Consider the following 13,689-nt stretch of genomic DNA (forward strand, 5'->3'; position numbering starts at 1 on the left):
CCTTCCTAATTGCTTGGTGAGTTATTTCCCATGCTATGTGAGAATTTACATTCACCTTGAAAATTTCATTCCTAGAAAATATCTAACCAAACACAACATATTTCAGCTATTGCCTAGGAATTTCCATTTTCAAGGGATATATCTTCCAACCAAACAAGCACTAAAATTGTCCATGGTTTTCATAATTCATCATGATTATAGTGTTACTAGTTATTGAGGATGACATAATACTCCCTTCTTTAGTCATCACGAGCAAATTGCAGCCCCATTAAATATAGACCCAGGGCCCCTATTTATTTCATCCTCTATCAGTTGCCTCACAGTTAACAAGACAGAAGAATTGGTTACATTGAATGCCACATTTTGCTACGGCTTTGAGTTAACAGTATTATTCTTAATATAGATCAGAAATTACAGTGCAAATCTGTTATTCCCAAATTGGAAATAACCTACCACATATCATAGCATGCTACGCAAAATTGTGAGTCAGTTTCTCGATCATCCTCCACATGAATGAATTGTCAGGATTTTATGCCCTCAGTACTTGGAGGGAGCTACTGTCCAATATCAGCCACTGGGCTTTCATGCGAAAATGCAGACTCAAACAGCAGCAGGAATTGGAGAGTCTACTGACTTCATCACCTGTTCACCCATCTCATTGCATCCAACTAATTTCTGTGAGCAGTAGTCAAAATTACACATTAGTCATGAACTAAAGAAAGGTTTACAAGAGAAGAAAAAATGTAATGATCCCAAAAGTAAGTAATTAGTCATACATTATATTCAAATTCAGAAACTAACGTCACAAAATTTGTGCATCGTAAAATGAATGCTTTTGCAAACCAGAAGCAAATTGACTTGTGTACAAAACCTGACAATGTGTACCCATTTTTAAAGCTAGCATTACCAATTTCATTATATAGTGTACATTGAAAGAGTTCAATTTAACTGCACTTTTTGTTTTATTTGAAGGAAGGAGAAAATAGTCAAGCGTAGTGTACACTGCCATGGATAGAAACATGTTATAGGGTCACACCACATGCGATTCTCATGCACTCCAAAATTTCTAAAATCCTTGTGAGTTGTGACAGCAGAGTCAAGAGGTGGAAAACCCGCCCGCTACACTACAATCCTCTCCCCCCCCCCCACCCCCAACCAAAGAAAAAAAAAACATAAAACATAAAATTTACAGAGTACAATCTATATAACGATAACGTAAACATGCAGAATGTGGAATTTATATCACAATTCATTAAGTACACATACATTTCCAGCTGAGTATATGTCACCAGTTCGGAATCCCCTATTTAGGGTCTCCATAACAGCTGCCTCAATCCTTTCTGCGGCCTTGCTTTCCCCAAGACCATATCGCAAAAGCATTGCAGCACTTAAGATCGTTGCCAATGGATTTGCCTTGTCCTTCATTTTTCAATAAGTCAAAATTTCCATTCTATATTCAAGCAAAACTAAGATTCAATTTTCTAAAAGTCCAACCTGTCCGGCAATGTCAGGAGCAGAGCCGTGTATAGGTTCAAAAAGTCCAGGTCCCTAAATTAATCATAAAACAAAGTCCTTAGTCATATAAAATAAATTCTAAACTATTGAAACACCGAACATTGGAAGAAAAAAGCAAAAAGCAAGCAATTAGTGACACCAAAATATACTCCCATACCGATTGACCTATGCTTGCAGAAGGAAGCATTCCAATACTCCCACTAATCATTGAAGCCTCGTCAGATAATATATCACCAAATATGTTGTTGGTTAAAATAGTGTCAAACTGCACAAATAAATTAACCGACACTGTTACTTATGGAGAAAAGAAGAGAAAGAGGAAAGAAAATAAGTTTTTGAGTGCTTAGTTACTTTGGGCTGGTAAGTGTGAATAGATGAATAAAATACCTGTTTGGGATCACGAATAAGTTGCATTGCTGCATTATCAATATACATATGTGAAAGCTCAACATCAGGGTAGTCTGCTGCCATATCCGTAACTCTTTTCCTCCAAAGCATAGATGCCTGACTAAATTGTATAGAAATGAGACTTAACAACATATATGGTATAATAATCAGAAATTAAACTTATGAAAAACTTCACTGTAACATATAATCCGAAAGATGTACTTCATAGGACTTATGCAACCAAATCATGCACCAATATCTCTGAAAGTACTAAATTAGAAAGTAACAGACAGAGATCACCTTTATGCCTAACTATATATTTTTTTAAAATAATTTACACCAAATCTTTGTGGTTGCAATAGAATACTTGTATTAGTAGAACAACTTGTTTACGGGACTGGTAATTATCATACACTAGCTTGTCTGAGAATTACAGCAAAATCTGCATAAGGTCCATCAAGATGAAATGCTAACAAGATAGTGTCAAAACACAAAAACGCATCCCACAAATATTATACAGAAAAGAAGTAAACAACCCTCTCAAACTCTGTACAAAGGAAAGGTGCCTGATAGTAATTATAACTCAGAACTTTTATAGCCATATTCATTCTATTTAGTGGGTTTTAGCGCACTTTATACCATACTGTCACTTGCCAGTATAGGCTAATCCACATGCTATGCATAGCATAATCGCCATATGTAGATGTATTGTCCCCCCCCCCCCCCCCCCCCCACACACACACCCACACACACACACACACACACACACACCCACACACAAAAATCACCTCAAAAACTAAAATATTCTTATTAGTCACCAGCACCACAAACCTCTAGAACATTGGCTTTATCAACAGAGCACAGTTTCCCACGCCTCTTTCTAGCAGTCTCAAAAGCAACACGAGCAATACGGTCAATCTGCCAAAAGAAAATTTTGATAAACAGTTTAATGAATGTGAGATCATGAATTGCAGAGATAACTGCATCATTGAAAGAGGGAGCAAAGGACAAAAAGTCTCTATTCCCAACTCCAATAATTTTTTTTCTTTGGGTGCTTAACTGCTAATAAAGGTAATTAAACAAAAGAAAGTTTCATCCTATTTGCTCCAAGATATACATATAGATGAGCAACCATAACAACACTATCATTAAGTCAGCGAGCACCATGGCACCATGCAGAGAAGTCAACACAAACAATTCACTACAAGAAGAAACTACTGTGAGTTTATCATGAAAAATGAAATGTTCACATCAAGCAAAAATATTTCATCATTAACTTATATTAAATTATATACACATTAACTATTAATTAAAAAGATGACAGAAACAAAGACAGTTTAATCCAGTAAACAAGAACAAAATTGAAAAAGCAAGTTCAATTCATAGGTTGAATAATTACTACAATCTGGTTTTTCTCAATCCACTAGCCGCCGCCTATAGACAAAACATGAACCCATAACCCGAGACATACACCATTTACTGTCACTGGAATGACTGAATAAAGCAAATAGAGCCTGATTCCTAAATGAGAAGAATGGAGGCCAAACTACACTGCACAAACAGTGTTCCTAGCTAAATGGACATTTCGCTCAGCTCTGGAGCAATATAGGGGAACAGGAAACAACCCTAGTCTGCTATCATGGAAAAAAGAAACTTGGCATTGTACACTTCCATGATCCCAAGCTTCTGACATAATCTAGTTCATGATTAACTTTACATAGTCAAATTAAGAAATAAAAAGTATTCCTTCCACAGATAACTTTCCCAATACCATTACATTCTTCCCATACAGCTTTAACACTCATGGATCTTTTGAAGTGAAAGAGAAGACAAGTTTCCAACCCTCCTGGGCTCCATAACAAGCGAAACCAAGGTCCTCATAACCATCTGTGATGGAAGCCCCTATTTGTAAGACATTTTGAGAGCTACGCTTATACGAGAAAAGGAAATATAATGAAGATATTGAAGAATCGTAAACAAGGTGTAAGCAGTCAAAGTCTCTCCTTTAGTAGTTTAGTAGACCTGTATTCCTAACAGTTTTCACCCAGACACACCTCATCCCAAAGACAGGCCACCTCCCCACTAAACCGTATTTACTAGGATAGCCACTGCAAATAAATGTCACTAAGTCGTATATTTGTTTTGGTCTTATTAATTTTTGCCTATAGAAGGAATCCTTACCTTGTACTATATCTGACAAATTTCTCTATCTAAAAGGATTCAGAGTTCCTATTTCCCATTCCACCCAATTTCCTCTCCACTCTATGTCAAAGAACTTTTACGAAGAACCTATGTGATAAGTCCATTTTGTTTTTGTGGGACAATTTTAAACATCAAAAATTGTATTTCTACAAAAGATAAGATTACCTTAAAGTTTACATAAAATCTGCCTAGGAAAACATACCTGAGAAACAGAATAGACCTCAGTATTGAAACCAATCTCCTCTCCCTTTTCATTCACACCAAAACCCCTAGGCTCCCCAAAATAAATACCTGAATATAAAGACAGAAGTTTCAGAGAAGAAAGAAAATTACATCCACTAATAAAGTTATTTAGAAGCGCTTTCAGAATGAGTTCAACAATATAGGACTTTTACCAGCAGTAAGCTCCCTCACCACCATTAGATCAACACCTTCAGCTACCTCTCTCTTCAATGTTGTACAATCGATCAACTGGAAATCCAAAGCCCATACATTAGAAACTTCAAAAATATTAGTAAAATTAAATAACACCAAAAGTATTCTAGGAATTCGACCAGATATAAATAATAGTGTAGCCGCATCCTTTAGGAGCAAGATTTAATCTTACCCATAAAATAGCATTTAGCCAGAGAGAGTCTTATTCCAGAGCAAATAATTTTAATTAACACACAGTTATTACTTCCAAGGCACACTTTCAGAAAGTACTTAAATAACTTTTGCCCTCAAAAATTCACGAAGTGGTTTTTCTACATTAACTAAGGACAAACTTAAATGATTCTTGTACTACACTGGCCATAATTAAGACAAATCTGACTTAAGATACTGTAGGTTGAAACAATTCATAATATATTTTTTACATTCCTAAACTCAACAAAACTATAGGTCACTTGCGTCACATAATAATTCTCATTGCTTTATATAGAAATACATTAGAAGGTTTTTTACCCTTGGGATTCATAAGCCATATACGTCTTATTTCAACAAAGGATACAAAAATTCAGGGGTTAATGCTTCCCACCTCAACAGTAATCACTGCAGTATCCAGAACATTGCTACTCAAAGTTGTAGTCTTCGTTTACAAAAGTTATATTCTCCATGGAAAACAATGAAAGTTATGCCTTGAGAGGGACAGAGGGGGGTTGGGAAAGCCCATGAGCTTGATTTATGCAAGAAGTTTCAGTATAAATCACCATAACCACATTTTATAATAAAAAAAATAATAATAATAAAATAAAATATATAACACCGAATATAAGCAAAAGAAAAAAGAAACAGCAGAGCAACCTGAGGCAAGACAGTAGCTGGCCTTAAATTTGCAAACACGTCAAGACCTGCTCGAAGCTGAAGCAAGCCGGTCTCTGGCTTCAACTTCTTTTCAAGTTTGTCCCATTTATACCTGATTTCCGACATGGCCAAGTAACCCATCCTTATTTTCACATATTACAAGGGAGGGAAGACAGAGAGAAAAAAATAATTAAAACAAGTGGGAATGGATATTACCCTCCAATAGCTCCAAGAAGAACAGCATCAGATTGTTTTGCTGCTGCAAGGGTCTCCTCTGGCAATGGAACTCCGGCGAGATCAAAAGCAGAGCCACCAACAGGCATCTCTTGGTACTTGATCTCAATCCCTAGAAATTTAAGAATGCCAATGAACAAATTAAAAATTGACAGAAAAATACAATATGACCAACTGAAAAGCTGCCAAAAAAAAAAAAAAAAAAAAAATCATTTCTGACAAGCATAATTTCAATAATTTAACTTTTAACAATTTGCAGCATAAGGCAGAATGGCAGATATAGAAGTTAACCAAAAACATATAATTAGTTATCTAGTGTATAGACCACAGACCCTGCACTTAGTCAGGGTTTAGGAGGTCCATATGTACATATGGAGTAGCCTTTTTAGAAAGGTATAGTTAATTCATTCATTATGTTAATCACAATTTACATACTGCAGAAGTCTTGATGCTCTATAGTTACACTCAACAAGGTGCAAGTAGCAAACAGTAATGGCATGATTTGACGTGAAAACCTGACATTTAACAGAATGTCCTCAAAACCTTTATGAGCCCTTCCACTCTAAGAGGCTGAGAGCCAACTGAACACAGTCTGATGCTCAGAAAATTTAATTGGATACACCTTTAGTTATGTGTTTGCACCAAATAGACCCAAATAAACAAAGTTTACTCAAAGTAAGTAAACTGAAATTTCGAAAGTGAGATACCCCTAAAAATGCCCTATAAACCATAAGGAAGCAAGGTAAACATCCTTAGGAACGCTTTTTAATATACAAGTATAGATATAGATGAGGTTATTGGGAAACATCAATCTCTTTATTCCACTTCTCACGTATTAGTCATATAACTACAAAAGATATCGATAAGCTCTAAGCTAACTGAATGCTGATGGTCTCACTTTGACTAATCCAGATTAAGACAAGCCCAATCTGTCACCTTTAACCTTAAATCAACACTTATATATAATTGCACGAGGGAAGCAACCTAAAACATCAAGCCCTTAAACTCAAGAAACAAAGATAGCCATCCCTTCCACAGTTCCGCCTAAGATTTGTTCATGATCTTATCCAAAGAATACCACACCCTTCTACATCTCTGGCAGCTAGGTATTCACCATAAACTTCTCTTGTTTGGGCCTCTCCCTTGAATTAACGGTTATTTCATCCTAAAGTGCTGCTAAACATAGATAGAAGGAGTTTATAAACATCCATGAACGACTGTCATAGAACCAATGGTCATACTAGAAAGATTGGATACTTTTATATAGCTTTGTACACGACATCTCAAACACAAACTACTGCTAATAAAAAGAAATACCACTTCTTTGGTTAGTACAAATGTCATCTACATCAACAATCCATTTCAGCAAGAAGGAAGCCTAAAAAGTATAAAGTCTAGAAAGGACAAGTGATCATTCTTTATAAATAAATCAAGAATTTTTGTCAAGTGGGATTATGTAAAGTTGTGAAGTTGTCCTAAAGTATCCACACCCGCACAAAAATACTCAACTTTTCATCAAACAAGCAACAAGTTATGCATGGGAAATCTAGAAACCCTCTTATCAAACCCTAAAACCTATCATTGTATCTCCCTAAACTTAACTTTTTCTAAAAACAAAATCATACACATTTTAGTCATACTTCTCCTACTACACTTCATAAAGTGAGAAGAAAATGATACACTACTATTGAAGGGAATGAATATCTCCTTTCTCATTTCCTCTCTGTTGTTCTCTAGCTCATTTTTCCCTCTCCACACAACACACCAATCCAACTAATTATGAGTATATTATGCCTTTGTGTCCTACATGGCTACATATAACATTATAAACATTATACCGCAGAGCACCCGCCAAAGACAGCTCTCAATATCAAGATTAAAAATTTACTCAACAATCATATTCGTCAAACCTTTATCATCCCAAAATTCATAAAATGTTACCTTTATCCAAGCAATGACCCACCTCAAAATTCCTATACCCTAATCCTCACTAACACTTACAAAATTCTCCTTTTTCTTAACAACCCCGCCCTATTATCCACTCAATAATGAAGAGTACAACCACAATGACGCAATCCGAAATCGAATTCTCAACAATGAAGAATAAATTAACAATACCCCCACCCATCCATCCACCAAACACACACAATCAAGTGGGACAACCCCAACTGCAATGACAAATATTCACCTAACACACATTTCCAGCTACATCAATGTATCCTTCATTTCAGCCATAATCATCGTTATAAGGGTTTCTAACTTTCTACAAAGATCACAAAGTAGTAGAATAGCTGAAACCCAATTCAATACAAGATAACAATAAACGAAATTTAAATTCAAAAGTAACAATAATTGAACAAAAACAATGTCAAAACCTTCAAGAGATGCGGCTAATTGAAGAACATCTTTAGAAATAGAGATAATTTCAGGGCCAATGCCATCACCAGGAAGAAGAGTGATGTTGTAGCTTCTTTTGGTGGGCGTTGCAGCAGCAGCAGAACATCGCACAGTTGGGAATTTTGTGGGGTTAATTGTAGCAAAGGTTTTAGCTTTATGAAGATGAATTCGGGGTTTTAATGGCGCCGCCAAATGAAGCTGTAAATGGGTTGCTGCCATTGTTGGGGAGTCAAAGAGGAGAGAGGAAACTGGGTTGAGGGTATGAATGGGATTTTATGGGAAGTGAGAATGTGAGATGTGCTCACTTTTGTCTAAGCTCTAGAGTGGGCACTTCTTGTTCAAGGTTAAGCACATGAATTAATTTTCTTTATCAAGAGGCATAATTGCACAAACAATGAACAATACCAAAGTAACCAAACTATGAAAGTATGAAACTACCAAATTACCTTCTTGATTAGATTGTGTGTAACACACAACTTCGAGCATTAGTTTATAATCACAAGTATTTTCTCTATTCTAAAATAATTGACACACTTGACTTTCTTCACAAGTTTGACCATCTTGATACTAAATACGAAATAAATAAAAAATATTTTAATAAAAACTTGATATTCAATGAAACCAATCCAGCTATGTAATTATATATGAAGTACCTCATATAATATTAACTTTTGATATATTTTTCTTTAAAAAATGTAGTAAAATGTTATAAATAAAGCAAAAAAAAAATGTTAAATGTATTATGAATGTGGTATGTTGAGTATCTATATAAAGTGTATTACTTAGAATTTTTAGTTGTTTTGTCACACAATATGTTATACAAGTATTTGTTACATGTATATGTCATCATAAAAATAAAATTGTTGTCTTTATTGATCTCATAAAAAAGTTACTTTAATCAAACAAATCACCGTGTAGCATTTGATTCATTAAACTAAAACATTAAAATATTTAAAGGAAGGGATTAAGGTGAATGTTGTTGGGTTGTTTTTCTTAATGTAATTAAGAAGCGTTTGATGAGATGAATTTGTGTTGAGTGTCAACCCAAAATGCATACAATGTTGCAATCAACTCTTGAAACGTGAAAGCAAAAGATGACTAAATTGGTTAGCAACCTATTCAAAATGATAAAATTTACGGTTCATATATACCTGTCACATCTCTGTCAAAATTTGCATTCAACCATAAAATTAGTTTTAGAAGATATTAGAGCCTTTGACTAGTTAGCAATATTTTAGGGTACACATGTACTACTAAGTATAGCCGATACAAATATACTAAATCAGACTATCATCCCCTTACAAGAGATAGAATGTTTGTTTTGAGAAGGCTCCAATGCTCCCATAAACTAAAATTACAGATGTACAAAATTTTAAGTTCAAACAAAATCTTTGTGATATGTAGAAAGTCATGCAATGACATCGAACAACCATTCTTGTGCGATTCAATCTTCGAATTAAAAGATAAACAAGAACTTTGGCCACTAGACCTACCTTACCCTTGATTGTTCACGTAATCTTATAATGAATATCCATGTATGATTTAGGTGGATAACTATTGGATAAGGTCAACACCATAATTGTGCTCCATTACTTATAGTCCAATAAAAATTTAATTTTGGAATAGGCAAAGTGTAACTTGGTCATTTTCCTCCTATGTGATATGCATGCCTAGAGAATAGAAGATAATATTGCAAATGGAAAAGCATGTTGGCATGGCTACCAAAACCTCAAACTCCACCACCAAAAGAACATGCCTTTGCTCTCCTACCACCCATCAAGGCTCTTTCCGGTGCAGCTTCCACCGCGGCTGACGAAAGTTTCCGATGAGATCTCCACCAGCAAGGCCTAACTTCAGGAAAATTGAGCCCAATAGTGCCATAAAGACCAGCCTGTTGAAGGCCTTATTGTTACAGATTATCAACCCATCAAGACATGATCTCCAAAGGCGTTGGCGCTTCAAGCCCAAGCCCACCAGGTTTAGCCTATCTCAGAATAATAGTACACTTTTGGTTAGGTGATTGATTTACACACAGAAAAAAAAAAAAAAATGCCTTCCTCTATTTTATTTTAGTTATTTTGTTATTTTTTGAGGAGTGAAAAGATATATTGTAATACTCCTATAAGAGTATTAATTTTGTTTTTTTTGTAATTTTGTTGGTATACATTACAATTACAAACACAACTGAATTTTTATGGAATGGCTTTGTTTGTTTCTTATGCTTGTGAACTCTACAATTTTATCTGATCGAAATGAATGGAATACCTTTGATGTCAAATAATAAGTCACATTTGACAATACGTAGCGTCATAGTGAAAGATATTGATATCGATTAATAAGGTGTGTTCGGAACAATAGGTGATGATTTGATGTGACTATAAGGGTAAATTTTTCACTAAATTAACCATCATATTTCCTCAATTCTTGAATCTCTAATTTAGAGAATATTCATAATTCCACTTTTATATAACTTAATCATAAAAGATAATGAATACTATATAGGAAAATTGGCTTAAAATCATACCAACTATTAACGGTGTGTGCAAAATAATACGACCTCAACTATTTGCACATTTTATGTTAATAATTTCATCCTATCCAAATTAATAATACTCAGCCCCTTTGTTAGGCTAGTAAATTAATTTCTCTAAAGATTTTTTTTTTACTATCAAACAAAAGTAAATAGGGTATTTAAATGCATATTATATTGATATAATTAATTAGTTTCAAAAATGTATTAACAACCAAAATTAACATAATATTTCCTTTGTTTTTTATACTTACAACACACCTTTTGACATGCTAAGCTATTTGAAAAAATTATTAGACTATGTAAGCGGACAAATAATGCTACAAATTTTAATTGTAGCAACTTAACACTTTCTTCTTCAATTTTTTAAACATGATAGTTTCTTCTTATTGGTGGTAAACTTTTGTTGATTAATTTGTCCATTTATCAAGTCTAGTGTCTCTCTTAAAATGTGTGTTATGTCAAAATAGTGTGTTATTGTAAATAAGATGTAGGAATTATGTACTTTGGAAAAAAAAATAATAGTATAAAATATTATAATAATAAATATGGACGAAATATTCCTCGAGATACCTTCTCCGATAGCTGGCGTACCATTTTCCACATATATTACAAAAGGTGGTACCGTTGAAAGCAGTTCGTATTATTTTACACCCACCGCTAATAGTTAGGATTATTTTAAGCCAATTTTCCTACTATATATTTTTGTTTTGGTTCCTATGAAATGTAAAATAATTGGAAAAACCTTTTTGATGAAGAAGTTGACTATTTCAGGGGTGTTTTTTGTTTTTTTTTTTTTAGGAAATTTGTCGGAAAAACCTTTTAAAAGCCATTTTGCGAAAAAAAAAAACCTTTGAAAAGCTTTTTGGTTATAAAATACCACCACGTTCATTTTTTTTTGCAAGAGAAAACCTATTTCTGTAATTAAACTCTAATTTCCTCCCATTTCTTCTAATTAACCTCTAACCCACCAAATTACTAAATAATTAGATTTAATTTATATATAAAAAAAACCCACCACCCCCAACCACCAACCAACCACCCCCTCCCCTTCCTCCTCCCTTGGGAGCAACCCCCTCCCCCACAGGACCCGCTGCCCAGATCCCCCCACCTCCGGCGACCTACCTCCACCACTAGTTGACCCTCTCTTTGCTCCCTATCCCCGTCGGCGACCACCACCTCCCTTCGAATTTTTGGCTCTTAATTACTCAAACATGCTCAAATCAAGTCCAAATCAATTGCAATATGCTTCTAAATCACCCTATCATCACATACATACATAATCAAAGCCAAAACAAGTATCAATTACAAGCAAGATGCACAAAAATTAAAAACCCCCAATCGATTTTCTAGGGTTTTTCAAAATCAAGGAGGTGGTGGTCGCCGGCGGGGATAAGGAGGAAAGGGAGGATCGACCAGCGGTGGAGGTAGGTTGCCGGAGGTGGGGGGAATTGGGAGGTGGGTCTAGTAGGGGAGGGGGTTGCTGCCAAGGGAGGGGGAAAGGGAGGAGGAAGGGGAGGGGGTGGTTGGTTGGTGGTTGGGGGTGGTGGGTTTTTTATATATAAATTGGAAAATTTAACAGGAATAATCCTACCTTTTGTCCGTTCTCCCATATTAATCCCACCTTTTGATTATTCCTCATTAATCCAACATTTATACCCCATCTTCCCAAAATGAACCCAAATGACCGGTTACCTAAACAACTGGTCATCTTTTCCCTCTCCTTCCTCTTACCATTTGCCATCATCTTCCTCCATTACCACCACCCAAAGCTCCACCTCCGTTCACCACCCTTGACCACCTTACACCTTTGGCCACCACTAGCACCAAAACAGCCACCACCTTCCACCAAAGCAGCCCCCACCTTCCAAAAAACAGCCAACCCCCCTCCACCCCAAAACAAGCTCTCACCCACGAAATTCTCCTTACCCATTTCAATGGTAGCCACCCACTTAAACCACCCCATCTCCACCACCATTACAATACTCCGGCGCACCCTCACCCCATCCCCACCACCAGAACCCTTCCATAGACTAATTTTATGGCTAATCCATCCTTAAAAACCTAATTACTACCTTACCCACTTCCCAATTAACCCACTCAACACCAATCCTTTGCCATCAGCCACTCCATCTCAGCAGTCGCACCAACTACAACAACAAACAACACCCTACAAAACATCACAGTAGCCACAATGACCATCTGCAACAACTCACCCGAAAATTGACCACCACAACTCCCTCGCAACAATCAACCACCCGCACCACCTCCTAAAGGTAATCGCAGCAACTAGATCCCGATGGGTTGGATTGATTTTTAGATTTTGGGGTTGGTTTCCAGGTTGTGGGGGTTGGTAATTGGGTGGGTTTAGATGGTTTTCAAATGGCGAGGGTGGTGTAGTGAGGTCGAGAGGGTGGATGAAGGGTTTCATGGTGGTTGTGGTACATGGTGATGTTGGTGTTTTTGTTGGTTAGTAAGGAGGGAAGTTGAGATGGTAATTGAGGAGGATGGTGGTAATGGAGGATGGCCATGGAAGGGAAATGAGAGAGAGAAGGATGGTGGTGAATCGGGTGACGGGGTAAGAGAGAGAAAGAATAAAGAAGGGTTATTTTTTTTTTACTTATTAAAATTAAAAAAAAAAGTAAATAAAAAAAAACAAAAAACCAATTAGGAAGTGCCACGTAGCACTAATAACCGGTTGTAACCGGTAGATGACCTCCAAGGGTTGCTGTGAGAAAAAGGGGGGCAAAGGTTGGATTAATGAGGAATAATCAAAAGGTGGGATTAATATGGGAGAACGGACAAAAGGTTGGATTATTCCTATTGAATTTTCCTAAATTATATCTAATTATTTAGTAATTTGGTGGGTTAGAGGTTAATTAGAAGAAATGAGACGAAATTAGAGTCTAATTAAGTTACTTAGACGGTAATTAAGGAAATAGGTTTCCTCTCGCAAAAAAAATGAACATGGCGGTTTTTTTAGCATAAAAAGCTTTTAAAAAGGTTTTTTTTTTTTTTTTGCAAAATGGTGCTTTTAAAAGGTTTTTTCTGACAAAGTTACCTTTTCTTTTCTTTTCTTTTTTTTTTTTTTTTTTTTTTTTTTTTGAAAGATGTCTACATTAATGCTTTGTACTCTAGTG

At 35.7% G+C, this 13,689-nt stretch overlaps 1 protein-coding gene across 1 annotated transcript; it reads right to left on the reverse strand.

The window, feature by feature from the left end:
- Positions 1–257: 257 nt before the first annotated feature.
- Positions 258–8,584, reverse strand: LOC110698604 (3-isopropylmalate dehydrogenase 2, chloroplastic-like). The gene is made up of 11 exons (XM_021876064.1): positions 7,998–8,584; positions 5,605–5,734; positions 5,389–5,500; positions 4,500–4,575; positions 4,307–4,395; positions 2,734–2,820; positions 1,903–2,019; positions 1,673–1,780; positions 1,495–1,548; positions 1,267–1,419; positions 258–675 (listed from the first exon to the last, which is right to left on the reverse strand). The coding sequence occupies exons 1-11, from the start codon at positions 8,236–8,238 to the stop codon at positions 601–603; spliced, it is 1,242 nt and encodes a 413-aa protein (XP_021731756.1). The 5' UTR covers positions 8,239–8,584; the 3' UTR covers positions 258–600.
- Positions 8,585–13,689: the final 5,105 nt, after the last annotated feature.

The sequence above is a fragment of the Chenopodium quinoa genome, unplaced genomic scaffold (assembly GCF_001683475.1).
Source record: "Chenopodium quinoa cultivar QQ74 unplaced genomic scaffold, ASM168347v1, whole genome shotgun sequence".
NCBI classification, from domain to species: Eukaryota; Viridiplantae; Streptophyta; class Magnoliopsida; order Caryophyllales; family Amaranthaceae; genus Chenopodium; species Chenopodium quinoa.

Bases quoted from the DNA above. Each gene is read 5' to 3' on its own strand.
- LOC110698604 (XM_021876064.1), bottom strand. From the start codon at position 8,238: ATGGCAGCAACCCATTTACAGCTTCATTTGGCGGCGCCATTAAAACCC. The intron at 4,396-4,499 runs GTAAAAGTCCTA...CTTTATATTCAG, and splicing joins GGTGAGGGAGCTTACTGCTG to GTATTTATTTTGGGGAGCCT. The intron at 1,781-1,902 runs GTATTTTATTCA...TTATTTGTGCAG, and splicing joins TTATTCGTGATCCCAAACAG to TTTGACACTATTTTAACCAA.